The sequence below is a fragment of the Athene noctua genome, chromosome 7 (genome assembly GCF_965140245.1).
Source record: "Athene noctua chromosome 7, bAthNoc1.hap1.1, whole genome shotgun sequence".
In the NCBI taxonomy this organism is placed as follows: Eukaryota; Metazoa; Chordata; class Aves; order Strigiformes; family Strigidae; genus Athene; species Athene noctua.
The window spans coordinates 26,635,650-26,663,160 of record NC_134043.1 but is presented as its reverse complement, the minus strand read 5'-3'; the positions used below and the strand labels follow the sequence as shown (position 1 = coordinate 26,663,160).

The 27,511-nt window shown below is 38.6% G+C and overlaps 1 protein-coding gene across 6 annotated transcripts in view; it reads left to right on the top strand.

Moving 5' to 3' along the window:
* Positions 1–27,511, top strand: part of DIP2A (disco interacting protein 2 homolog A) — a 132,875-nt gene that overhangs the window by 63,360 nt on the left and 42,004 nt on the right. For 4 of the 6 annotated variants that reach the window (XM_074910148.1, XM_074910146.1, XM_074910149.1 and 1 more), the window contains exons 4-13: positions 5,278–5,397; positions 10,801–11,046; positions 17,252–17,380; positions 18,194–18,313; positions 20,201–20,398; positions 22,012–22,103; positions 22,349–22,459; positions 23,181–23,304; positions 23,600–23,709; positions 24,140–24,242. In XM_074910148.1, the coding sequence (XP_074766249.1) occupies positions 5,278–5,397; positions 10,801–11,046; positions 17,252–17,380; positions 18,194–18,313; positions 20,201–20,398; positions 22,012–22,103; positions 22,349–22,459; positions 23,181–23,304; positions 23,600–23,709; positions 24,140–24,242 (1,353 nt within the window). The remainder of the gene's footprint in view (positions 1–5,277; positions 5,398–10,800; positions 11,047–17,251; positions 17,381–18,193; positions 18,314–20,200; positions 20,399–22,011; positions 22,104–22,348; positions 22,460–23,180; positions 23,305–23,599; positions 23,710–24,139; positions 24,243–27,511) is intronic. The other 2 variants (XM_074910150.1, XM_074910152.1) reach the window with 2 other exon arrangements.

Sequence of the window (27,511 nt, the reverse complement as noted above, 5' to 3'; positions counted from 1 at the left end):
TAAGAGATCCCGAACAGCAGTTAACCTTACAGTACTTTATCAAGGTTTTTGTGCTGCTTAATGTGACAGTGTGATAGAGAAAGTGAAAAATTCAGAGACTTTGCAAGAATTGGTCTGTGGTAAGCGCTAAGACCCTCAATTTAGAGGACGCTTGGTGATGGGTATATTGCTATTGCTGCTGCCTTTTCTTTCAGGTAGGGTGTGCAGTTTCTGGTGGAGGCACTGTGCCTTCTCCTGTGTTCAGTGCTGCTGCTGCCTGGTTTGGGGTAAGAACACAACTGAGTTAGCTGGTAAGCCTTTAGGGTGTCTAAAAAAGCTTTCCTGCAGGTATATTTTTTCTGTCCCCTCGCACTTTTTTCTGGTTACTGTTCTTCAACCTGTTGGATATACAGCTGCAGTATACAGCCTCCTCTTCCAGCTTGCCTAGAGCAGGACACAGAGATTCATTTCAGGAGCTGCTCCAGATGAGGAGCAAGCCCTGTCAGCATGCTGGGATGTACAGCGGTTTGCCATATACAGCAGCACTCTCTTTCATTTCATGGGATAAACCTTGATCCCATGAAATTTTTTTTAATTATTTTTGCTTTTTTTTTAAATTTTTCTTTTACTGGCAATCCTTGTCACAGGGATGCAATCATACGGGACAGCAGTTTGCAGCAGCCATTTGTAGAGGCAGGCAGTGTTGATTGCTTTAGTTGCTGGTATTTGGACATCTGTAAATAGAAGGGAAACTGGTCAACCTATGAATGTCATTTTTTCTTCAAAGAACTGTAGAAATTCTTCTTCCTGTGCCTAAGGCAGGAACAAGAATCAGAGGCTGATAAACAAGCAGAGGCTGCAAACAAGAAAGAATAATGCTCTTCTAATAGCTGGAGGGTTTAGGGTGTAAGAGTTTAGGTGATTTATAGGCCACAAACTATTTCTTAGTTTTCCTCCCCCATCCTTTTTTAAGGATATGTAGAAGGAAAGAAAAGGAGAATAGATACGTAAAATGGAAGAGGAGATTATGTGGTTTACTACAACAGAGGAAGGAAAAAAATGTTTTGAATCAGTAATAGATTGGTGATGGTTGTTTGTAGCTTAACAAAGTATAGAAACTTAGAACTATTTTTTAAAGACTTATTTTTCCTGCTTTTGCATGTATTTTTCAGCACATATATTTTTTTTCCTGACTTTGGTATGTCTAATCTTCACGTTAATAAGATGCTGGACTTGCTGTTCATCGCTTTCAGTGTTCACTGTTGAACATTAGTGTTCCCTGTTGTCAGACACACGACACAATACAGATAGATCACATTTGATCTCATTTTGAATGACCGTTTAATGCACTGAAGAACACTGAAGTCCACAGTTTTTACATGTTAAATCAGTTTCACAGTAAATTTAAAATAATTTAGTAATAGATGGTGGTAGAGAGCTACTTTTTGCAATTCCAATATCCCATTAAACTTTTTAGTAACTTATGAATTTTTGTACCCTAACTGTTCTGTTTCTTTAAAATTATTTCATTCCTTTTACTTTTTTTAGTGGTCTGTTTAATTGTGTACATAGTGTAGAAAAGCTCTTAAAGGAAATGTAGAGTAGGAACAAACCATCCCAGGGAAGTGAAACCAATTACTTAATTTATTTGACTGAGATGGTTGTACTCAGTTGTTATCCAAGGACAAGATACTAAAAGAAAAATTTCAAGCTGGAAACAGATCTTAGTAAGTACAGAAGAAACAGATGAGTTAAATCAGCGCTATAAAAATAAAACATGGAACAGAATAAAAATTATCCTGTCTGCTGGTTGCATTTTTATAATTTAATCTAGTATTTTCCAGGTTTTGGGGTGGGAGTTAGGAGAGCTAGAGGAGGAGGTGGTGCTGATTTTGCCCTCTGGAAATGGAATAAAAAGTAGTTCCCATGTTTGCTACCACAAATCTGTATGATGTTATGACCTGTCCCACTCTACTTTGTTAAAATGCCTCAACACACCCTTGCCTCAAGCTAGTCCCTTCCATTCCCTAAATACACAAATAGCTAAGAATGCTTTCATTTTTTTAATCTGTGATGTTATCTGATGATTTAATGAACTTATATACATACTATAAATATCGGGGGGGGGGGGGGGTGTCTGTCTTTTGGAAGACCTTTTCTGGAGAGAAAATATTTGTTATGTTCCCCTTCTTCCTACCAGATGTTAATGTAACATAAAAATATCTTCTAAATTATATGGAGATATATGCATGGTTGAAGTGAATGCATCCAATAGTTACCATCGTTTTTTAAAAACATACAGTTTAGTTTTGACTTCAAGTTTTGCTATGGAAATGTGTCCTGCAGAATGGCAGAATTGGCATTTTGCCCCTAGCTTTTAAGTCTGAAAAAAACACCTTTAATTTAAGTAATATTCTCAGGCTTATGGATAGCAGTAATGCCTTTGCTGCATCTAATTAGTGCAGCAAAATAAGAACTGTGTTGAGTTCTGCTTAAACTTTCTGGACTTTCGTGAAATTAAGAGGTTTGCTTTGGGGTATTCATGAGAATAAACTGTGCAGTGGTGGACATCTACCAGCGGTGGGGAGGAAAGTCCAAAACTAAGGATCAGAAGAAATCAAGACTTGACAAAAAGCAGTAGTCTAGATGTGGGAAAGGGAGGCAGGGAGACATAGAGAGAGGGTAGTGAATTTTCAATTTGTAAAACATCTACAAACAACTCCTTGGTGTGAAGGACAGCAGTAAAAATCTAACATGGTGTCCAGAATTTTTTAAAAAAACAAAAAAAAATCTCGTCTCAAAAGATGAAGGTTTAATAAGTGATTTTTTTTTTTAAATTTTTTTTCCCCCCTCATAACAGCATTGTCCTTGACCTTACAGGTTAATTGCACAGAAAGTTCTTATTTGAAGCAAACATCTACCTAGTAAATTCCTAAATCTTGTAAGAATACACAGTTTGTAAAGTATATTTGCATATATATATTTTAAATACAACACTGAGTAGATTATCTGAGGGGAGCTGCAGACTTAAGAAGCAGCATTGTTACTGCAAAGAACTAGGTGGTGTCCGAGACCCTACGCAACAAGGCTTATTTTGATTTTTCTGATCCATTTGGCCAGGCTGAGGGAAACTGTTCCTCATTTGGAGCTTCCTGATTTTTGGTTAAGAGTGGACTGGGTTTTTTCTGGCATTTCTCTTAAAGACTCTGTGCTTTTTGGTATTGGGGTTTTAACTTGCTTCTCTCATGGCACCTCTTTGGACTCATGTATTGCAGTAAATCGTGCTGTGCAGTGAGGGACCAGAAGTTAAATGCCTGCAGTACATGGTGTGAATATGCTTAGGAGCAGGGGGGGGATTTTTACACGTGGAAGTGGAAGTGTTCTCATCTAACACAGAAGATGTCAGATTAAGCTATGGTGATTTTTGTCTGATTTACCTAAGAGTAGAAGTTCTGAAAGTAAGTCATATGGCAGTATCTGTCGTTAGAGTTGGTTAGAAATATGTTGCATGAAGCCTTCTCTGGCGAGGACATGCTTCTGAGTTTGTGGGCAGCATTTGTAATCTCTTTTTGAAATGGAGAATTAAATAGTTGTCCCCCAAGTGTCAAGTGTTTATCCAGTGCCTTGAGACACAGCTGCCTTTGGAAAGTGCTTTGTGCCAAGGCTTCCTACAAGTTTACATAGATGTGCTGTGCTTTGCTGTTTCATAGCCTTTAATTCTTTGCGATGATCAAAAATCTCTTCTGATCTGTGTTAAAATATATACCGGTTAGCTTTCCCCTGAGCTATGTCATGCTTTGTTAAAGGTAGCTGGAATTGGTCAGCATATTTAAAATAAATGAGGAAGAACCTCATGCTGAGCATGACCAAAGCAGGTTCAGAGCTAGCACCAGAAATGGTATCTTATTTTTAAAAAAGGTACCGTAAAATATAAAGCCTTAACTGTAGTTGTCATCAAGCTTAATCCCTATAGGTATGGGGCAGAAAAATTACTTTTTTTTAGTAGGTAAGTTGTGTAAGTGTATGTATGTCACATATCTGAGTTTCATACTTACAAGTCTATCAACCTGTTATGTATTTACAGCCATAGATGGATACTTAATGAAAGGATACATTTTTTGTTTTCCAAATTGAACAGTTTCATTCTGTAATTCCTGTATAGCAGCTTCCATGTATAAGAAATGTGGTAAGACAAAAACATAATCATAATACTTGCTTTTGGGCCCTTTGTAGCTATGTGTGAGTGTATACATGTTGTACGTGTTTTTCTTGAATTTGAATCTTGGGTCATAAGTTAAAGTATATTTTTGGTCTGCCTCATTTCTCCTTGACATCTGTTCACTCCTCATGAATTTTCTTTCTACGTAAGTTTTAGCTTTTGACACCATTAAAATATATATATGTCAAAGAGAAAAATCTGCTGAAGGCAATTTAGAATTACTTGAATACATTAAATTTTATCTGCAGTGTGGTCTTGATTGTACACTAAATTCCTCTTTAATCTCAGTTTTGGTTTAAAAATAAGAAAAGTTAAAATATAACCCGTGAGTAAATTAGGGGAATTTTTGCTTTCAGGAAAGTGAAAACACTTTGTCTCTTCCCTAATTCTTCCTATGTATTTAGTGTCTTCTTTCTTTTTATTACCTGGGTTCCTTTGTGAGAGCTTCAAGTATACATTTTTCTCTTATTTTACCCGTTGTGGATTTTGAGGAGGAAGAGTCCAATGATGTTGCCAATTTAAATTATCTGTGTTGAAATTCCACACCCCCCCCCCCCCCCCCCCCCCCCCCCATGAAAATAAATCATTGCTCAGAACTAATGTGCTAGGTATGCTGTAGCTTTAGTATTGATTTTCAAGGTGTTCTTCCTAAATGATACTTGCAAAGGGTTTCAAGCTGATTTCATGAGGAAAATATGTCAACTTGATCCTGCTTATATCCTCCCTTAACTTTCGAAACTTCTGCTTCTGAGCTGAACTTGAGTGTATTTATTCTGTCCTGTGAAATGCCAATGCAGGAGAAAGTTGTCACAGCTTTGCGGTTGAAAACCATGTTACTGTAGTTTAGCTTTGGACCTTTCTGTTGTCGAAGAAGTGCTGCTTCCTCTGAAGCTGAGAACCTGCTCCTTCCTGCAAGCTGAGCAATTGGGCTAAACAGGATTAAAGCTGTAAGAGCTGTCATGTGTGATTCAGCCTTTGGATTTGAGCTGTAAAAGATGGCATTGATGTTTTCTATGCTTTTAGAAAGAAAGAATGATTAAACTTAATCTCTTATTTTTGTTTGTTTGTTTTCTATGCAGATGTCCACACTGAAGCAGTACAGGCAGCACTCGCAAAATACAAAGAGAGAAAAATGCCCATGCCTTCAAAAAGACGGTCTGTTCTTGTGCATTCTTCAGTAGAAACATACACACCTCCAGGTATCTATTGAGTTAACATACATAAATCTTGCCAGGTAAATGTAATAGCAAAATAAAAGAGCAAATGCTTTGTTCTAAGTTGTAAGTATGTTGCAGTAAACTTCTTCTATATTCATGTCTGTATTTCCTGATAATCAGGTGTTGGTTGGGTTTGTACTTTGATGTCTTACCTCGAGATTTTTAGTGTTTCATCTAGAGATACTGTAGCTGCTAAAGGTACACTTGAAAGCAGTGACAGAGTGAGCAGTTGCCCTTTATGCATTAAGTATGTTCTCTTACATAATGTCTTGATTGGAAGAAGATAATCTTGGGAAGCATGACAGAGCTGTAAATACCTTATTTTGTGTTGCATAAGATTCTTTTTTTTTATAGTGGAAGAAAATACCAGAGCATTAAGTTGCTGCGTTAGCTTTCAGAACACTCATCAGATGGTTTCAAGTGTGAGCAATTTAGAGCGTTCAGAAAATCATATGCTATAATTGTTCAGATTGTTTAGGTCAGAATGTTATCTTTTTTTTTTTTTTTTTTAGTGGGGGGAAAAAAAAATCTTCATGCTCTCTCACAATGAATTCTCTAGAGGTTAAAAGAATCTTTCTCAGATAACATATTATGCTAGCAAGCCAAGTGTTTTGGGGCCAGTGTCTTGTATACAACGAAGAGGAATTTCCCTAAACTCTTAAGTTTTGAATGACGTCCTCTTGTCTTTTCTAATGTGGCCTGGGAGTAGAGGCACACTGACCTCTAGTGCCCTTCTCCATCAATTCTATTTCTTATCCCCCTTCTGTAAAAGAGCAGGTCGGCTGTGCTGCTCTCTTGCTTCCTGGGCTATATCTCTTCTTTCTGTTCTTCTCATTTAAAGGAAATTTCACTTTTCTTTGCTAGTCACACACTTTTGTATATTATCCTTGTGGGTTCTCTGGTTATTTAATTAGTTAAGAAATAAAAAGATGCTTCTGTAGTCTTATATATGATCTTTCTTCACCCTTATGTTTTTGCCTGCAAGATATGTTAAGGTATCATGCATTTTGATTAGTTTATTCTTTTATTACATATTTCTCTTATTATTGTATAATCTGAAGCCCATCAGGGCAGCCGTTGCAGCAGAGTGGTTGTCATGCTCGAGTTCTCTTGCATACATGTTGTTTTTATGTGTTAAAGTTGTCATGAACTGCATAAAGTGAAATCCTGGAGAAAATGAATGCATAGTGACCATCTGTATACTGAGGCTTTGAGAGACAGGCCCTCAGGTTTCTGTTTATAGCTCTTCAAAGCAGTATTCCTTCTCACTCTCCACAATAAGCTCTGATAGAACAGTCAGCGGTGCATTTCATGCAGCGTCACTCTGTCCTTTTCTCTCGTTCCTCTGGTGTGACAAATCACTGTGTGCTTGGAGTGACATATATCTTGACAAGAAAAGAACATGCCACTGTTCTGCCTAAAATTTGGTGTACAAAAATAGCTGGTCTCCAGAAGCTCAGCTGAGAGCAAAGGACAGCTAGGCTTTGCTGTCTCCCTTAGCTTTTAAAACTAGGAGGAATTTCCTTGCAGTTTTTCTGAGAGAACCAAAATACTCTCTTTTGAATACCTTCAGGACACATTTCAAGCAATGTCCCAGTGGTTACTGCTGTGTCCACTCTGCCTGAGGTTGGGGCTCTTCATGCTGCTCTGAAGGAACAAAGTCTTGAAGGGGGTTAAGAGACTCTATTAAAAAAAAAAAAAAAATTAGGTGCTGTGGTTAAAATGTTAGATTATATGATAAAAGCTGGTCTGCACACCTTCTCAGGAGCACAGAGAGTGGCAGACAGGGGAGCTCAAATAATATTCTGCCCCAGTTACTCTCAGGCCTGTCCCAGGAGCCATCAGCCTGTCCCAGATCCATCTCCACAGGCCCAGAGGAGCACAGGGAAACAACAGGAGGTGGGAACTCAAGTTAAGGACTCAGAACAAGGTCATCCTGTCCAGGTCCTTCCTAAGGCTCCTCTCTAGGCAAGAAACCAATCAAGACCTGTCAACACTAGAGCACCTTCTGGACTGAGGGGGGATGTTGTGGAGGGGTATAGGACACATTATAAGATGCAGAGCAAAAGTATTTGGGGACTGCATGGGATGTTTAGGTGAGGAACCACGGATGGGGAAAGGGGTAGATTTAGGTGATCTATAGAGCAACAAGTGTGGGGAAAATAGTGGAGTAAGGGGATAAAATGTCTGGTCATGTACACTTGCCTGGGAATGCCCTGCACCTGACCCTGTAGTCTGTCCTCTCCTGTTATACTCCATTTCTAACACCTCTCCTGGGTGAGGGGCTTTATATTCTGTGTAGGTGGAGTGACTGAGTCAGTCAGTCCGTGCAAACAAATGGAGTGGGACTGCAGCCTTGGGCATGTACATCTAGGTGCCAGCAACTGGGGTGACTGGGATCCAGGGGCAGCTACTTGGCAGACCAAGTGCCCAAGCCCAGCTGCTGGAGGGCTGCACATTGTCTGTGTGTGAGCATATGACCTCCATCCTCCAGCCAGAGAGGGGAGCAGGATGAGGCCATGGAATTTGCCCATGTTTGTGTGAGTGTTTTTCTGTGTTTGTGCTGCTGGAGAGTGTCATCTTCCAATGTCCCTGCCCAAGTGGTTAGCAGAGAAGACAAGTATACTCGCACTGGGCTTTCACAGGATACAGAACCACCCTAACTAATATATTCTGAAAGAGGAGTTAAGTGTCTCTGGGATCTGTGATGCTGTTTCTAAGAGAAGGTAATTTGTCATGAGATGCCTTTATCTCTACAAGAGAATGGGCCACTGGATGAATTCTGTATTCAAATATATTGTGAGGACTTGCTTCAGCTATATCGATTCACAAGAATAACTGTATTTTTATGGGTCTGCCTTTATTTGCAAAGTTAGCTCAGCAGGAAAGATCTGAAATTGCAAAGAACCCGAGTAGTACTGAAGCATCTAGTTTTGTTGTCTTAAGCCATTAAACCACTGCCTTAAAATCCTTATATTGGCAGAAGTTAATGCAATTAAAATCACGCTTTTTTAGTGATTGAAATTTTGTTGCAGTCACCAGGAAGGAAGCATTGGAGTCTAGTCACAACAGTATATTCAAACCCATCTCCTGACCAGCAGTAATGGAACTGCTTTCATCAGTCATCCTTCCAAAAATTTTAATGTACTTTTGTTTTCATCCCATCGAGTCTCTCATCCTTCCCATATGGATTTCACATGTTCAGAACTTGAGCTGTAGTCTGGATGAAATTTTGGTCCAAAGGGCGGTGGTTTTGTGGCTGTCTTGGGTCAACTCCCAGCCAGGAAGAGCTGCAAGCCAAGTACATAGCATTCTGCTCACAGCACATTGAGCACCATTAATTAACTCTTGCAACTGCCACAGAGCTAGTTACTGATGTTATGTTGCTACTTTTCTGTTGTAATTATGTTTTGATGTTAGAATGTTTTTACTACAGATCCTTCATTTTTACACACAGTTAATATTTTGCATTTAAAGTGGGTTTTTTCCCTTTCCACTTATATAAGACTTCTGAAAGCTTAGAAATTTTATAGAGACTTCATTAAACTTCTGTCTGGATAAGGAGATACTGTCAAAAGTATGTATTCTTAGAGAAACCTGGTTTTTTTCTGTAATTTCATTTCTTACTCTGAACTGATAGTAGATAGAAAATGTTTTGGACTTGGGTTTGTTGTTTGGTTTTTTTTTTTTTTTTTTTTAAAACCTGACTGTTTGTAACCCTCTCTTGTTCCATATTCCCGGAATTGTTTATTTTTGCTTTCTGTCTAAAAGAAAGGCTAGGTTGCAAGCACTAAGGGGCAGGTTTGGCTCATCTCCAGAAGCAGATGGAGTCAGCAGCCAAAACTACAACCGTGGCAGTAGACCAGAAATATCATACAAGTCACAGACCTAGGAATGGTGTTCCATCTCTATCTTCTCAAAGATCAGTTGTTTGTGTATTTTCCTTCAAAATTGTCATGTTTGACTAGGGATGTTCAAGTAATGAGAGATCTGCGATTTTAACTTTGAAAATGCCATTGATTTCAACAGGCTTATGAAATGATTTCTGATTTTAGAGTGGTTTTAGAGTGTTTAAGAGCAATTATTCATAAGATGTTGAAAATGTGCATGTTCTTGAAAAGCAGAAAATTAAACGCCTGGTAACTGAAATTTTTTGCCAAACAGGAGGAACGGATTTTTAATGTGGCTTCCACAAAATTTATATAGAATTGTATATAGCTGAACAGTGACATGTTCAGAGGATTAAAAAAAAAAAAAAAAAGCCAAAATTAATGTTGCAGAATTTATGAGGTAACCCACCCCACTATCACCTAGGATTTCCATGTCTGGAATGGACACCCTAACTTTTTCAGAAGCTGCTTTTCAGCTCCTGCTGACTTCTTCATTATATGTGACTTAAAGCCACTCTTAATAAACTGACTTGATATGAACTTTATCAGTATATGGGCAATGCATTGTTTTAGGAGCTTTCTTTTAATTACTGGGGGGGGGGGGATATAAAGATCAAGTTTTTAAAATGCAGCAATCTCTTTAGGAGGGCAGGATTTTTTTTGTAACAAAACTTCCTATTTTTCACTCAAAATCAACAAGGATGTATTTTTTTTTTGATATTTAGAAAGACCTTTTTATTTGTTATTGAGTGGATAATGAATGTGGAAAGATTGAGCATCAAAGGGAAACTTCTGGAAAGTTGTAAATAATGGAATGATAATTAAGATAGGAGCCTTTATCAGACTTTTAACAGCAACAAATATCTAGATTGAAAAAATACTTTATTAAGCATGTCTATCCTAGTGCTAGTTAATACCAGTTTATTTGATTAAAATACATGCTTTTAAGTTCCTTTAAATATTCTTAGATTAATGAAATTACTCTTTCAATGAACTTTATAGCACTGTGCATTTTTTAGTAATTCTCAAAAAATTTTTCAGAAGAACCAAAAAGTGAAGAATTCCCCCCTACCCCCTAAAAATAAAATGCCCAATTAAAAATGTAATGGAATTTATTCAGGTGGGATGAGATCCAATTTACCTGTTCAGAACAGAAATATTATTTCAATGGAATAGTATGCTCACTGAGCATGGTTAGTTAATGTACTGGGTACCTTGGGTAGAAGCCTTTTTTGAGTGTTAGGTCATTTCGAATAGAGGAGATAACTGAAACTTTGCTTCAAATATGTTCTAGCTATAATGTGTAGAAGTTGTTGCATTAACCTAAAAAATGGTAATGAGCAAAATTTGTGCATGCGAATTTACCATTTGCTTAATACATGCATCTCATGTGTAGCACATGAGAACACTGCGTGAAGAACATGGAAAAACTTCATGTTCCCGTCTGTTGGGTCATTCCCACATTACATGCCTGTCATCGTTATTTTAATCACAGACACATCGTCAGCATCAGAAGATGAGGGCTCGTTACGTCGGCAAGGGCGGATCACCTCCACTCCGTTCCAGAGCCATTCCAACGTAGAGCCCTGGCTTAACCGGGTTATTCAGGGCTCCTCCACCTCATCCTCTGCATCTTCCACCTCATCTCATCCAGGAGGGAAACCTGCTGCTGCTTCCAATACTGCTACTGCCACCACTGCTGCCACTGTGCTTGCAGATCTCATGGCACACACCCAGCTAGGTCAGTAAAGAACTGCCTGTGTGGTGGGAATAAAATCAAATTTAAAATCCCAAAGCAGAGTTAAACACAAAAGTCTTCACCAGAAGGTATCTGTAAATAGCCTTAAAATGTACAATCCACAGACCAGGTATGTATGATATGTATGTATTTAATTTAAACCAAATGAGTTGTTCATGAGATCTGAACATGCATTCTTCTTGGTAAAATGCTTGATTTATCAAGAAACTAAGGTTCAATTTTACTGGATTCAAAGGCATCATATTTTTGGTGCATGCTTTCCAATCTGCATGTATTTACCATAGAGTAGATAATATTGGGTTGTGGATTTCAAACGTAACTCTATTGGTAAACACCAAAAAGACCAGAAACACATCCAGAATCTTTTGGAAAGTTACAAAATCAGAGGTACTGACAAAGCTAGATTTCAAGCTCAATTGTGATTTTTTTCCCCTTTAATTAAAATTTAAGTCATGAATAGTTGTTTATTGTGAAACTAAAGTGAAAATGTGGAGGTACTGGTAAGCCAAAATGTAAATGTGAGTTTTGTCTCAGTCTCTGTAATGATGAAAGTTACTTTTTTGTCCTAAAATGCAGAGCAGTAGTCTTGTGCTAGATTTGGTAGGGAGGGAGGAAGACAGTCTCTTTCACCATGGAAATAATTTCTACAATGTTGTTGTACACTCTAGTAAAGATTGATAGTGGATTTATGCATGTACAATAGGTCCACACTAATGTTAAATGATGGAATAAGACCTAGAGGAGAAACAATAACTTTGTATTTCAAATTATTTTTTCCCCAAAGTAATTTAGAAAAATGAAATGAATAATTATGTTTTTATTTCACTTACGGGCTACAGCATGAAGTTCTTCTGCTTCTAGTAATATGCAGTAGGCATCACATACATTGTCCCTGGACATTTCAGGTTTGGGCAGTTTTAGTGCTCTATTTACCTGACTTTATCTGTGACTGTATGCCTGCATACATTATACGGACCATTTTTTCTGTTTTGTTAGAACAGGTTAGGTCAGGTGAGGAAAGCAGATTGAAATGCTTTAGATTTAAACTGAGCGTACAGACTTCTTGTGTACTTAGAGGTGTCAATTAACATGATAATTTAAGGCACAAATATATTTTACAAATACCCATTCATTTAGCTGGTCTAGCTGTTGCCTTCAAATTTTCCTGAAAGCCCAATCGTGTATCCTTTAGACTTCTCTGTTTAGATGATACAAACAGTTTGCAGTTCTCTCAGGCATGAGGCAGCTATTCATGAGAGGGTTGATTCTCTGTTTTTGCTGGTTTCCCCTCCGAATGCCTTCTGCCTTATACTAAGTTTGTGGAGTATCAGCCATAGTTTATAGTAGCTATTGGCTTCAAAACCTAACCAATGCTTGTAGTTTGTGACTGGGAGTTTTACCTCTTCAGATGCCTAAAGCACGTTGTGAGACAGGGAAAGGAGTATGAGCAAGCTAGAGCTTCCATGAAGGAGCATCCTCTGGATCTTCTGTGTGGTTTAAGTGCTGACAGAAACAGGGATTGACTTATTTTTCTGTGATTGACATCCCAGTTTTCACAGTGCAGTCAGTTTTCTGCACGTGGAGCTGGGATGGAAAGAGGTAATAGCTGTCCTTGTGTTCTGAAAGAGCCTTTCAGAAGATGTCAGAGTCTGGGAAGAGCTATCTGTGTCTTTCCCACTTGCTTTTGCTCCCTCCTCTGTTTTGTGTGGGGATCTCTTTACTGTGGAAGCCAAGTATAGAGAGGAGTTCTGATATCTAAGCTTTTACAGGGCAAAACTTTTTTCCCCCAGCCTGCTTAGTGCTGTTGCCTTAGAAAGCTCCTGTGTGCTGAAATGTTGGGGTTTGGTTTGTGTCTTGCAAACTTATGGGCTGCATTTGGCTTTGTTTATTTTTCTGCACTTCATCAGTACTTTGTCCATAAAGACAGTTAGAGAGATTTGCCTCTTCAGTTAACTTTTGTGGCTTTATTTCTAGTGAAATTTGTCCTGTTTGTACAAAATGTACCCATATTATTGCCTTTAAGGAAATCTAAATTTTCATCTTCCCATTCCCAAGCTTGTTTATAATGAGAAATTTGCAATTTATTTTTTACTTAGTGGCTGTAAGTAAGATGGCATATGTCTCCACCTTGATTTGAGGGCATTCTGGATTTCACATTATGGATTTATAAGAATCATGTTTAACTCCTTAAAATTAACAAATAAACTTGGAGGGTTAGCCATAATTGTAAGTGTGATTGAAATTCTTAATATATCTGTAAAAACTTGCAAGCATCCCATTATGTCTAATATCTCAGGCCGTATAAATACCTATCAAATTTCACAGCTAGCTTCTTAAGACTTATGGATCAGGGCTATTTAATCTTCAAAACTGTATGCAAAATCGAGGCCTTATTAACAGTTCAAAGTCTAACATTTAAACAGCTAAATGTTGGACTGCATGCAGTGAAATGGTTTGAAATGTCATTAATGAAAAATAAATATGCAGTCATAGTATCTATCAGGAAGAAAGGTCGGGGATCATTAAGAGCTGATCTACTAAAAATATTCAGAAAGATAAAATTTCCAATGCATTCGAGGAAAAAATTAAATGACCATTTGCATAAGAATAATATTCCTCATTTCTGAAATGCTTGCCATATTCCATCGCTTTGTAACATTCATGCATGTCCAATAACAATTCAGTTGTGACATTTCTCATTTTTGTCTGTAGTCTTCCTTGCTCACAGGAATATGAAAACTTACTCAGTTCTTAGATTGCAAACTTTTTTGATTATCAATTAGTATTAGTATACTTTAAAAAAGGACCCCTTTGATTTGTCCTAGAGCATAAAAGAGTTTATTTTCTCAGTTAATGTGCTGACTTCAGCAATGTAAACGGCATCTTACATATTTTAAACAGTATGCCTGACTAAAATATTCCTTATTTTGAATAGCTATTCAAAATGTTGATATGTCGGAGAATTTAAATTTAGCAGATTGTTCTCTTGCAGCTCATCTTCTCCAGCTTACCTTTTTACTGATGAGATCATGCTGAATTCCCAAACAATAGACTGCAGCGTTGGAAGTGCAAGTTTACAGTATTTAATAAAGTCAAATAGAGACATGCATTATTTTTAAGCTGTTTGTCTTTCACCTGTAAAAGCAAGGACAACATCTACATGTTGTTTTGGGGTCTTTTTTTCCCTTTAGTGTAATAAATAAGGCTAGCAGTGTGTCTAGGTTTTTCTCAAGGTCAGCATCTCAACTGTGCAGTATTTCACAACTTCGCTCTTGTTGAGAGTAACAGGAAAAATAGATTATCATGGTATTTGACCCACTGTTGAAAGACTTAAAAGTACAATTCCTTTTCTTAAGGGGAAGCAGGGTTATAAGAGTAGGTGTTTTGAACTGCTGTGGCTCTGTAAGGAGTTTTATAGGAGATGTAAGAGTGAAGAGTGTTAGAAACAGTTTCAGTTTATTGAAGAGAAAATGTAAGACTGAAGCAGTGTCTTGTGGATCCTATTTTATGTTCTGGCTGGGTTGGTATGTTCTTTTTTGTTTTATTGTTCCAATACAATTTAATAAAGTTACTTTCAAATGTCTGTTTTGGTTGAGTGGTTTCCTAGAGACAAAAAAAAAAATCATACCCAGCCATCTCTAGGTCTGTCCTGACTTCCTGCTAGGTAGGGAGTTTTCTAAAGTGTTTGAGTCTTCACACTGAGAATTCCTCCTTAGATACGACTTTCTCTATTTTCTATATATTCTATATAATTTTATATAGAAAATAAATAATATATTTATTTATTCTATATAATTTTCCATATCGTATCCCATACGTTCTTTCTTGGGCCACTGCTCTTTTGTATTTAACTGTCTTCTAATCAGTAACAGAAAGGTGCTTCAGTCTAAAACCAATTAACTTTTTTCCTGAAATCACAAGTCTGTTAAGACTTTTTTTTAACTACTCACCTCTTCTCTTTCTCTGCTTTGCCACAGTATCTCTAGATGATACAGACTAATTTAATGGATTCTCATGGGCATATATTAATAAAATGCATAAATATTAAAAATATATGCCTAAATATTAATAGAATGCCTAAATAATTAATGACGCTAATGTGATTTTTTAATGTGAGCATAAATCCTGAAAATTGAACTTATTCTTTCTACATGCATAGAAAGAATTTTGCCTCCTCAAGGCAAAATTGGGAGGGAGTCAGTTCTCTGCTGCATGTAAGATGAAACATCTGTGGACAGCAGAGTTGTTCATAAGGACCCCTGCCATTTCCCTGCTATGGGAGGGACATTGATTTGTGTCAACTTGGCTCTGAGATGCTTGTAAGAGATAGGAATGCTGTAGATTAGCACCTCCATATATAGCTATTTTTTGTGCTTGTTTTCAGCTGGGAATGACTGTTAATGAGTTTTTTGTTTCTTTACAGAGCACCCTGTGAAGTCGTTCTACAGATCAGCTTTACACATAGTTGTCACCTTTTCTTATTATTGGTTCTAACTCTGGCAGTTTTCAGACTTCCTTCTTGTATCTTACCTACATGAAAGGAATTTGTAGTGCTTGCTTAGTACCCATCGAGACAGGTCTCTGCAATACAAAAATTGGCCTTGCAGTCATGACCATTGGGAAGGGATTTAATTTTTTCTTCTGGTGATCCCTCTAAAACCACTTAAGAGCTGTACTGGTGGCTTGCATGTCAGCTCTGGAAATCTGTGAACAGAGCTATGAGCACTTGCTATCTTAGTGCTAATCGCTTCCTCAAAATGGGTGAATATATGTGTTTCACATTACTGCCTAGGTCGCCCTATGCTTTTAAGCTCTTTCTGCAGGATTTGTGACATGCTTCAAGGGGTATCGCTGCGGGGCTGCACGACCTCAAGCTGTTCTTCCAGCACAGTGCAGCAGAATGTTCTTAAGCTCCTTCCTGTTGCATTTCTATTTTTACTCATTAGGACTCTGAATATTTCAGGCTTCAAATTCTTGTTTTTTCTTGTTTGAACACTCCCAGATACTGCCATCTCCTAACCTCTGTTTCCATTCAAAACTGTTCCATAATCTAGGTCACAGTTTTGGAGTGACAATATTCCCTAAGCATAGTTCTACAGCATAGAAATGTGGTGCAGTTCCAAGCAAAGCAGGCTTTTGCTTCCAGGTTGTTACGGGGTGATTCTCAAACCCCTGTGAGTATGTGAGGATTTGAGAAATGCCCTGCTATCCCTTTGTAAATATACATTATAAAAAATTGAATTGCTTGTAGTGCACACCATTAAAATGAAACAATGTTGTGTACAGCCATAAATGGCCACCTCATGCCTCAGAAAACTCTGTGCTAAATTTATCTGTTGTGGGTAGTGTATGTGTATACTGTTGATGTCTACACCACGGGTTTTTTTGAGGGTTACAGGCATTCCAGCTGTTTGCATTGATAGATGCCCCATTAAAGACTGTACTGTGTCTGTACCACAATATAAACAGGAAGCTTTTACCTCAGTGTCATTGCAAGACTGTTAAAAATAGGTGGTAAGAAAAGCTGCTAAAGGGAAACCATGACGAGTCTTACAAGCTGCAGGTGACAGTTTAAGTCAGCTGTTACCATCCTCTGAGGCAGTCTGTCATTTCTTGGTGTTCATCCTCAAGATGTGTTCAGGCCTCATCTTTCCCACCTGAAATCTTTATGTGTTTCTCAGCAAAAGGCTTCCCCTTACAGCCTGCAGAATGTGGAGAAGTGCTTCATGTTATCCTGGGGCAAAAATTACATTCTTTGAAACCTTATGCTTTTGTCCCTTTTTCTCCCTATGGGACTTAGACTAGTCATTCCAGTTCTGTGGTGAGACTTTGGGTGCCTGCATTTCTTCTGAGAGATGTGAGACAGGCTTTCTTTGTAGACTTGTGCTGTTTGCTCATGATTAATCTCCTCACTTTCACTGTGGAGTGGGCTATTGCTCACTTTACTGGCCAGAATTTGTTTGGATCCCTCTGAAAGTTGGAACGGCTCCTCTCTACCCTGGAGAGACAAAGCACTTCCTTTCAGGATTCCCCCTGTATCTAGAAGATTTTGGTTACAGTTTGATTAGAGAAATTGGACTTTTGTTAAAAAAGCATGACACCTGCAAGAATTCTGTAATAAGCAACTTTGGCTATATTTATTCTTAAATGACTGATGAGCTCCCCTGTCTGTATTCCATTTCTACAGATAACCACTCTGCACCTCCAGATGTAACCACTGGCCTGGTGGAACATTTACACCATGAGCGTCCACAGGTAGCATCAGTACGAGGCGTTCCCAGAGGCTACAGCAGCAGCATTTTGGAAACTGCAGATGGTGATTGTATTCTAAACCTCCTCCCTTCAATCCGTGTCCCTTTTTCTGAATAACCAAATGTGTAACAGAACTTGACACCCATCAGGTGCTATGTGCCTGCCCCCTCCAAAGCTTTACAGTAGTATGGTGTATTTGTCAGTCTGCCACAGGTGAGGAAAGTGTACTGAATTTCCTGTGTTCTGCTGGTGGGAGCCATGTCCCTGTTTCTGTATATTTTTATAGTCAAAGGCAATGTAAGCCCTTTAGTCTCGTATTTTAATTTTATGTTGCCTCAGAGCTTTAAGCTTCAATAAATATAAACAAAAATACACATTTATGTTTAATTTTAAATATATCTCATATACAAATGAAAATCAGCATTTGACATGGGTTTTTGTACTGTGATTATTTTTGCTGGCCCTGTAAAATACTGAAAGATTCACTTTTTCCAAGCATTCTCACAGTTTTCAGTACTGAATTAACGTTAAGATGTGGCAAATACCTAGACTCATGAAGAGGTTTGTTTTAGAATCTCATGAAGGAGTCAGCAGTTTGAAAAGCTAAATTAAAGTGTGAGAAGGTACATTCATCAGCCAGGTAGCTAGGGAGCAGGATTGTTTTAAAACAAATTCATGGTTGAAACTTCTACTGATCAAAGCTGTTTTTTGTTGGGGTTTTGGTTTTTTTTTTTAAACAAGCTGCTGATCTTGAATGACTCTTCCATCTGAAAGCTGCACTGAGCTTAGCATGATTTTGTTAGCCGTGTGACAGCATGTGTTCTAGTGATGTTTTTTATTAATATATGGTAAGTAATAAATCTTTTCTGTTTGGCAGGTGTCCCAGTGAATAGCAGAGTGTCCTCTAAAATCCAGCAGCTTCTGAATACCTTGAAAAGACCAAAGCGCCCACCTTTGAAAGAGTTTTTTGTTGACGATTTTGAAGAACTGCTAGAAGGTTAATTTTCTTTCAAATGCGTTTTTCACTATTTGTATAAGCCGATGGGGAAAGAACTGCTACTTCTTAGCAGGCATTGTTTTCTTTTTCTCTTCCCAGTAGAAAACAAATCATAGTAGAGTTGTTAGATTGGAGAGAGAAAGGTCTTATGCTATTGCAAGTGTAACATAATCTTCAACTCAACCTTCCTACTCGGTGTACTCGTTCTCCTCTCCTCTTCCAATTCAGCCCAGTTTGGACCAGTGTGATGAGCTAGTAAATACCAAAAAGAGTGATTTACAGATACTTGTAAAATTCTATTCACATCTTTGTCAAGAAATTCATTCGTTCCTCCAGAAATTGTCATGTTTGGTGGCAGTCCCACCATTGCTTTTTGCCTCAAGAGATTTTAAACTGTGCCATGTGGTAATCATGGAATTTATAGAGGGTACTCTTTGGAGTCAGTTAGGGCATAGCCTAAGTGTAACTGATGGTGCAGTGCACCTCTGGAAGCCTCTGAGCAACCTCCTGTTCAAAGCAGATCTGACTAGATGAGGCTGCTCCGGGCCATGTCCCATTCAAACATGGAGATTCCACAGCTTCTCTGGCTGCTTGCGTTCAGCTGCTTGTTTACAAGCTCCCCCACATCCTGCTCTGCAAAGCTGCTTTGCAGCTGCTCAGTGCCCAAATATAGTTAGATGAAAAAAGTTACTAGTAACTTGGATTTATTATGATAATATTGTTTGCATGTATGTTAATATCCTCTTCTTGAAATCCAGAAACTTTCATTATTTTAGAGGTTCAGAGGAATTAAAGGCTTTGAGGGCACTCTGCAATCACTGTCTTGTACATGCTCTGCAGATGCTGCTCATCTAAAAACCACTATTTTCTTCTCTGTATGCATGTGTCTGGACAGAAAGAAAAGCATTTCTACCGAATGTAGAAGTTGCTTAGCAATATGTAGCTGCCTATAACCAGCTGCATCAGCTAATTTTGGAGAATTACTTTTGTTCTGTTCTCTTAGTCTTAAAGATTAAATGGAAGTGTTGTTCTCAATGTGACATTTTTTGAGCAGGTGCTACTAGACTCCCTGTACTATTTGCCTGATACTTTAAGATATTAAGTGATTGTGATTCTAGTATTCCACTGAAGACTTTTCAGACAGACTTTTGTTGAGGTGCATATATGTCATTGTGCAGTGGAGAGCATCACTTTGAACTGTTAATTTTAGTTACTGCCTAGATTGAGTGTTAGCTAATTCCAACTGTGAGTTTGTTTTGTTAACTGAGATCAAGATTCTTCACCTTGAGCAGCTCGGAGCAGGATTTTAACAGCAGGGTACTCAGAGAGCAGATGGCATACAAACCCTGCAATGTTCCACAGCTGAGACACATGATCCGGAAATCAAACAAAATACTCTGTGTGAAGTGCAGTTTTAGTTGTGGATAACCCATACAAGGAGCATTTAATTTGCTTTCTTTTTTAATACATTGTTACTGGAGGATAGTGTTCTTCATCACCTGCTGAGAATTTGTTGCAGCAAAAATAAATGTCCAGTTGTCACTGAAGCCATTCTCTTTGATAACACTTATTAACTTGGTGTAGGCTTTCATTTAAATAAGTGTGCAGAGCAAACAGACAATATCGTCTTTCCAGAGTAGAGAAAAACTGAACGAGAGATTCAAATTCGGTTCCTATGGCCAGGTCCTTTGAATAATGTGGAATCAGAACCCTAAAAGTGATGGTAATTATTTTTTGTGAAGCCAAGAGATGATTAGCATAGCATCATCATAAAGCAGAGGAGAAGTAAGGGTAGCTGTGAGAATGGTTTGTAGATTAGTCTATTAACTGTAACTTGCACATTTCGTAAGGATTGACATTTGTCATTTTACTGTGCTCTGTTTTTAGTGCAACGGCCTGACCCAAATCAACCAAAGCCTGAAGGAAATCAAATGAATGTACTTAAAGGTGAACCCTTAGGCGTGGTAACCAACTGGCCGCCCTCTCTGCTGGCTGCTCTGCAGCGCTGGGGAACTACCCAGCCAAAAGCCCCTTGTCTGACTGCATTGGATACAACTGGAAAAGCTATTTATACGCTTACCTATGGTAGGTATTGGTAATAACTAAGGAAGAATTAGGTGTTCATTGTGGAATGAACAATTTGCTTTACTTAATAGGGACTGACTGTGCTCATGACAGATACTTTGAGATTGCTGTTCAGAGGCAAATTATCAATTCGTGGTTTATGCAAAACATTTTAAAGAAAGCTAACAAAAGGAAAATATATATGGTATTGATTCCTTACAAGTGGCTATTTGTAAATTTCAAACAATTGGGGTTTTTTTATTAAAAAAAAGGCTTAAAATAGCCTGGTGTAGAATAGGAGGAAGAAACAAATGACTAGTAATTCAGTCTTCAGATTTCCAGACTAGATATTAAATTTTAGCATGCTCTTGCATATCCTTATAGAGAAGACTTGTACTTCAGGAGCATATTAAGGAAGTTAGTGTGGGAAATGAAACTTGCCTTTACCAATGAACGAGAAGTCTTATAGTAATTGCATTTTTTTTGAAGATAATTTTGTCCCTCGGGACAGCTAACTGCAGCATTTCATGGTATAGTACATTAAAATGTTAAAATTTCTTATTTCCATTCTTAGAGATGAAGTATGCTTTCAGGAAATGTAACTAAGCAGCTGCATTAGTTTCATTACTTTGCAGTGGAGCCTTGAGAGTTGTTCAGTTCTACGTGTTTGGTCCTACATTTAAAAAAAAAGAAAGGAAAAGACAAACTAAAAAGAAGCCAAGCTCTAAGTCCTACTTGAACTCTATGCTAACTGCACTAAATGGCCACTGAAGTGTCTGTTTGACGTACTTGAGTCCTGTGTAACTTTTTTTGGGAAATTACACAGAAAAAAAACTGTTGAAATGAAGAAGTTTGAGACACACAAACACAAAATAACTGATAATTACTACATGGTGTGAAGGGACTAACTGTGGATGTCAGTCCATGATAAAGATGCTGTACTAGAAGGCTGAATTCAGATGCAAGCTGTTTGCCACAGCATGCTTCTTGGGGGAGTTCTTGCTTTGATTTGCCATTTACAGTGGATGGGTTTTGCTGTTGCTCAATTTTTAATAAACAGGTTTTTTAGCAAAGCTCTTCTTTGTTTTGGAGGCTACAAATTAAATTTGTTTTTTATATTGTGTCAAATAGTTAGATTGTTGTCTTTGTATTTAATAGCTTGGAATATTTTTTTGTTTTGAATTATTTAGAGCAGTGTAGATCACTACAGAGCAATGAACTGGCATTTCACAGAGCCAGATATTGTGGCGTTCATTCCTACCCTTTGTTTCTTTAGTTTATTTTTTTGTCCTGTTTAGGACTCTTTATCCCAAGCAGTTTGCTGTCTCTAAGATCCCTTAGGAAGGAGTCCTGGTAAGTGCCTTTTGGAAATGCAATTAGGTTGTGTTGGCCAGGTTGCGTGTCTGTGTGTGCAGACATGCACTGAAACACTGGAAGAACAGTAGGTTTGTGAGGTGGTATTGCATTCACAACGGCAGTGTTCCCTCTGCCCCAATTACTTGCTCATGTGCCTGCTGACCCAGTTCTAATACTGTTGACTTGCCTAATGCATATATAAAGCACTGAGGTTTTCCAATTACATGTTAAAGTTTTAGTCACTATTTTTTAATATCTGTATTATCTTTTTTCTTTAGGCAAGCTGTGGAGTCGAAGCTTGAAGTTAGCATATACCCTGCTAAACAAGCTAACCACTAAGAATGAACCACTGCTGAAGCCTGGAGACAGGGTAGGCTTCTGTTTGAAATGGTCTCTGTGGATAAAATAGACAGTGAGGAACAACTTTAGCTAAAGAAAGCCTTGTAATATTGTGACTTGTAGTACTGTATTATCACAACACTTTGTATTTCTGTTCATAGTTCAAATATGAACTTGAAAGTTGTTGTGAAGATTTTTTCCATAAAATAAAAAGCAGACGTCCCCCTGCCAAATGACAAAAAAACAATTTCTTGTTATTTTAATGTATTTTTGTAGGTAGCACTCGTATTTCCTAATAGTGATCCAGTTATGTTTATGGTGGCATTTTATGGATGTCTCCTGGCAGAAGTTATTCCTGTCCCAATAGAAGTTCCACTAACAAGAAAGGTAGGCAAATGCATTACAACATTTTTATGGCTTCATAAATAAAGGGATGTGTGTGTGTCTGAATACTATAGACCTTATATGGGACCCCTCAAAGCCTGCACTTCTGAAAGAAGTTAATATTTAGTTAGGGAAAGGGGGAAATAGTATGAAGCTATTAACTATTTTAGCGTACATAACTGCAGAAATTATTTTAATTCATTATTTTTTTAAAGATGTGTGAAAATATTTCTTAAAATACAACACAGAAATGCAATGACAGCTCAGGCAGGTGGAGGCACCATAGTTATTGAAAATATCACACATCACCACACACATTAAGATTATGAGGGAAGGTGTGAAGTCAGAGCTGAAAAGTTACAGGCTCTGCTCTTCAGTGCCTCAGGACTCAGGCACAGCATCAGATCAGCTCTCTGTTTTACCTGAACTTGCAAACACCCTGTTGGGTTGGGGAGGGATGCACAACCATTGCTTTTGACACTACTTTGTTACCATTGCTTGCCAGATCTACTGCCAAATCTAACTTAGTTGGCACTGAACAAAACTAAGCCTTTTGAGCATAGACTTCAGTCTTTTGTCTTCCATAAAAGGCCTTATGGGCTAGAATTTTGTTTTTTTCCTGTGATAAAAATCAGCTTAATATTTTCTAAACAAGGAAAAGTTACAGCAAACTGTATGAAAGCTTCATTATTTCTAAATTTTCTATAATATGGCTTCTCTGTAGGATGCTGGCAGCCAGCAGATTGGATTTCTTTTGGGCAGCTGTGGAGTAACACTAGCTTTAACCACTGATGCCTGTCAAAAAGGCCTTCCTAAAGCTCAGACTGGTGAGGTGGTTACATTCAAAGGTATGTTTTTAAGGTACTCAAATGTTTTTATAGGATAAAGAGTGGGTATATCCATTGTTGCTATTAAACTTAAACCTTTGAGTTTGCTTGCCTGCCTCTAGCTTGCATATAAAGAAAGAACCACTGCCGTAGAAAGAAGAACTGCCTTCATTGTCAGGACAGTACTTAGTGCTGGTTCTGCTTGTCAGGGGGGTGATTCTGCAGCTTTTGCTTGTCTCCTGTTGTTATCCCTGAATACTAGGGAAATATCAGGGAAAAAAACTGTAATGACAGTAGCTTTTCTTTTTCTTTGAAGGCTGGCCTCGTCTCATTTGGTTTGTGATTGATGGGAAGCATCTGGCAAAACCAGCTAAGGACTGGCATCCACAAGTACGGGATGCCAGTGCTGAGATTGCATATATTGAGGTGATCCAGTATAATATGCCTAACTTAGGGTTACTCTGTTGTAGTTCATGTCACAGCATGTTTTCTTCCTTTAATCTATTGATGAAGTAAAAGAGATGACTATAATATTTTACAGTGTGAAATAAGAATGTTACCCTCAAAAAAGAAAACGGTCATTGCATGGTCGTGTTGAATCAGATGGAAGATTGGGGATAATTGGCATTTTTGGATCCCTAGGACAATTTGTTTAACTGGAGTAGAGAAACAGTCAGATTTCACAGTGTATTCTCTGAACATAAATATATTTTTTATGCTAGCTTTTTGGTTTTGGTTTGGGTTTTTTTTTTAAAGCTCGCTTCATTTTTATAATAAAATATCCTTTCAGTTCACTACCATAAATTTTCTGGATTTTGTTTTTAATTTAATGCTTGTGTAAACTTTCTATTTTCAGTACAAAACAAGCAAAGAGGGCAGCACAGTGGGCATTACTATATCTCATGCTTCCATGCTGGCACACTGTCACGCATTGACTCAGGCATGTGGTTATTCAGAAGGTAAGTTAGATAGGTACAAATTTAAAATGATTCTTGTAGCTTTTAATATTCAGACACTTTATGTTGCAAGATCATGTTTACTGTCTTAAAAGAACTTTAGATAAGCAGTGGTAGTTTTAACTGCAAAGGGAAAGACAAACTTGCTCATTCATAATAGTTGTGGTATGTGTAAGTAAGAAGCCACTTGTGAAATCATAATCAGTGTGTATTAAATTTTTTTTGACCCAAGATCCTTATCGATTTTATTCAAGGGTTTGGATTTTTCAATCTTCATAAATTTGTTAGTAGGTGGTAAGAGCTATACTGATTTTTCATCCTCTGGAAAAGAGTTTTGTTACAAATTTGTCTTGCCTTCCCTAATGCCTTTTGAACACTGGCCACTTTATGAAGTCATAAGGGGGCCAGTTTGTGATGCCCATGTGCAGAGTTAGAGGAGCCCTCCCAGCAGAAACTGAGGAAGCTTTCTTAGGCTGATCCTAGAGACCATTTGGGTAGCTTGAATCTCTTTGAACAGCTTTGGATGCTGCCACTTCGTTGTAACTGCTGTAACAGTGCAGACTGGTGTGCCATTCAGACAGGTAGTTATGCAGCTTCTTATCTCTCAGGAGAAAGAGTTGCAGTTGCTGACCAAAAGGAAGGCCTTTTGAAGTCTTGACTTGAAACCCAGTAATGACTAGGTGAGATGTAAAATGCATCATATTACAATTCCACTTTGTAATCCCTAGGAATGTGACACTTCACCCCTAAAAGACAGTCTGATCAAGAAAGTCTGAGAGTTACTGTATTAAAAAAAAAACCCTGACTTGCTTGACTTTACTGCTCTTGCACCTTTGATGACCCTGCCTGCATAGATCATAAAGTTTAAAGTCGTAGTGCAAGTCATCTGGTCCAATTACTTGAACTAGGTCTGTGATTCTAAATAGTGCATTAGAGGGCATGAACAAATTGCTAACAGTTGCTAACTGTTCTCTCTTGCACTTTTTTTTTCCCCTTCCTCCTTTGGGCAATTGGTTTATGCCTGTAGTGCCACAAAGTCCACATAAATAGTGTAGTAGGATAAAAGAACTTCTCACAGTCCACATATCTGCACTCCTTTTACTTATCATCAAAGAGGACCTTTTCCCATTTTCATTTTGGGACACCTTCCCATCACAGCTGTCACCTGCAGGAACTGTGCTCAGAGAGGGGAGGGTATATCCAGCCGGCAGGTAGGTGGTTCCTGAGTCCTGAAAGGGTGATGGCAACCAGTTATGGATTGAAGGGGTCTACACATCTTTTCAGACAAATATGGAAGAGCATTGCTAGCCGTTAACATGTCATACTTTCACAGAAGGTACTGAATGCTCTTGTATGTTCATTTTTCAAATTTCTATTGCCGTGTGCTAGAGTTACTGTCATGAGGTTTGTGTGCTGTATAGAACATACCCAGTATAAAACTTTGCCTTCTGTTTTGTTTATAGCTTCCTGCAGCTTCACAGTTTTGACCACAGTAGTTCCTGTTTTCAGAAAGGAAGGGACCTTTCTCCTAGTTAATCATGTCCTAAAAAAGAATACCTCCATAGGGATTGGAGTAATGTGAGAGATCTACTTGTTTTCAGTCATCCTCTTAATGAACCTCTCAATGCACCTGGTTTTGACGATGTGCATTGAGTTCATTTGTGCTTACATTAACCAAAAACTTTTCCCTCTGAAGTCTGTTTGCTGGAAGAATCTCATGGTTTGACTAGTTTTTACCCCACAATGATATAGTGTGTGCTAACATACACACAGAATCATGGAATGGTTGAGATTGGAAGGGACCTCTGGACGTCATCTGGTCCAATCCCTTGGTTCAGACAGGCCCATGTAGAGCCAGTTATCCAGGAACATATCCAGACTTTTCAGTATCTACAGGGATGGATACTCCACAACCACTCTGGGCAAGTTGTACTAGGGCTGTTAGCCTTGCATTTTTCCAGATGCTCCAGTCCCCTAATCATCCTTGTGGCCCTTCACTGAGTTCACTTCAGTAGCTCTATCTCTCTCTTGTACTGGGGAGCCCAGAAATGGACCCATCACTCCAGCTGAGGCCTCCCCAGCACTGAGCAGAGGGGAAGGATCACCTCCCCTGGCCTGTTGACAACACTCCTCCTAACACAGCCCAGGACACCATTAGCCACAAGGGCCTGTTGCTGGCTGCTGTTCAACTTGGTGGCCACCATGAACCCCAGGGCCCTTTCTGCAAAGCTGCTCTCCAGACAGTTGACTCCCAGCATGTCCTGGTGCACCGAGTTGTTGCATTTAAGGTAATGAACCATTCAGTAAGAGATGAATCCCCTTGCATTCTACCTGGTCCTCAGAGATCAGAGGGGCTAGGGGTGGCTGGACTTCTCTCTTCATAGCTATGCCAATTAGGGCCGTAACTATAGGCCTGACACCAGACGCATTAACAGCGCGTAGGTTGTAGGTCCGGTTGCATTCAAGAGAAGCCGTCAGGGTCATGAATAGTACGGTTTATTCTTATGCAACATCTACATATTCTTTGAGATTTCCTATGATAAATGCACAAACTGCAGGCTGGCTCTATAGCACTACACACAAAAAATGATTGCAATCACACACAATTCCTGCGCAGTCACTTGGTGTAGCTGAGGGCCCAGCTCTTAACAAAAGGCGTCCCTTTGGCGGGGGGGAGCACAAACCTGTCAATCTGTCCCTCTGATCTGGTATCGGATTATTGTCCCTCCAAATCCAATACAAACTCGGGGTAGTATTATCTAAGTGTGTGTGAGTGGGTGGGTGGGACTGTGATCAAGACATTGTTTCTTGAGTAGCAAAACAGCACCTTCCTTGGTGCAAGGTGTGTGCTAGTTCTGTGGGAAAAGAGGAAAAGTGAGAGATAAGGTCCACAGAGTACTGCAAAAGAGTCCGTAAGAGAAGGGGAAGAGCAGGAGATATATCTGCATAGTCGTGTCAAATATTCCTTGAGAGAAGTGGAAGGACTACGCAGCCTCTACCTCACTTCACATTCCTCTTTGATAGCATGGCAACACAAATTACTGTCTCCATCCTGTCCTATGTCTGTTCTGGGCACCATGTGTTAAAGAAATGTGTGTTTTGCAGCTTTTTCGCTGTTTTGCTTTTTCCACACTTCCCACAGATTGTTCTTCCCCAGGGGACAGGCTCTTCATTTATCCTTGTTGAATGTCATGAGGTTCCTCTCAGACCATCCCCTCAGCCTGACAAGGTCCCTCTGGATGGCAGCACAATCTGCTGAGGACATTCTTGTT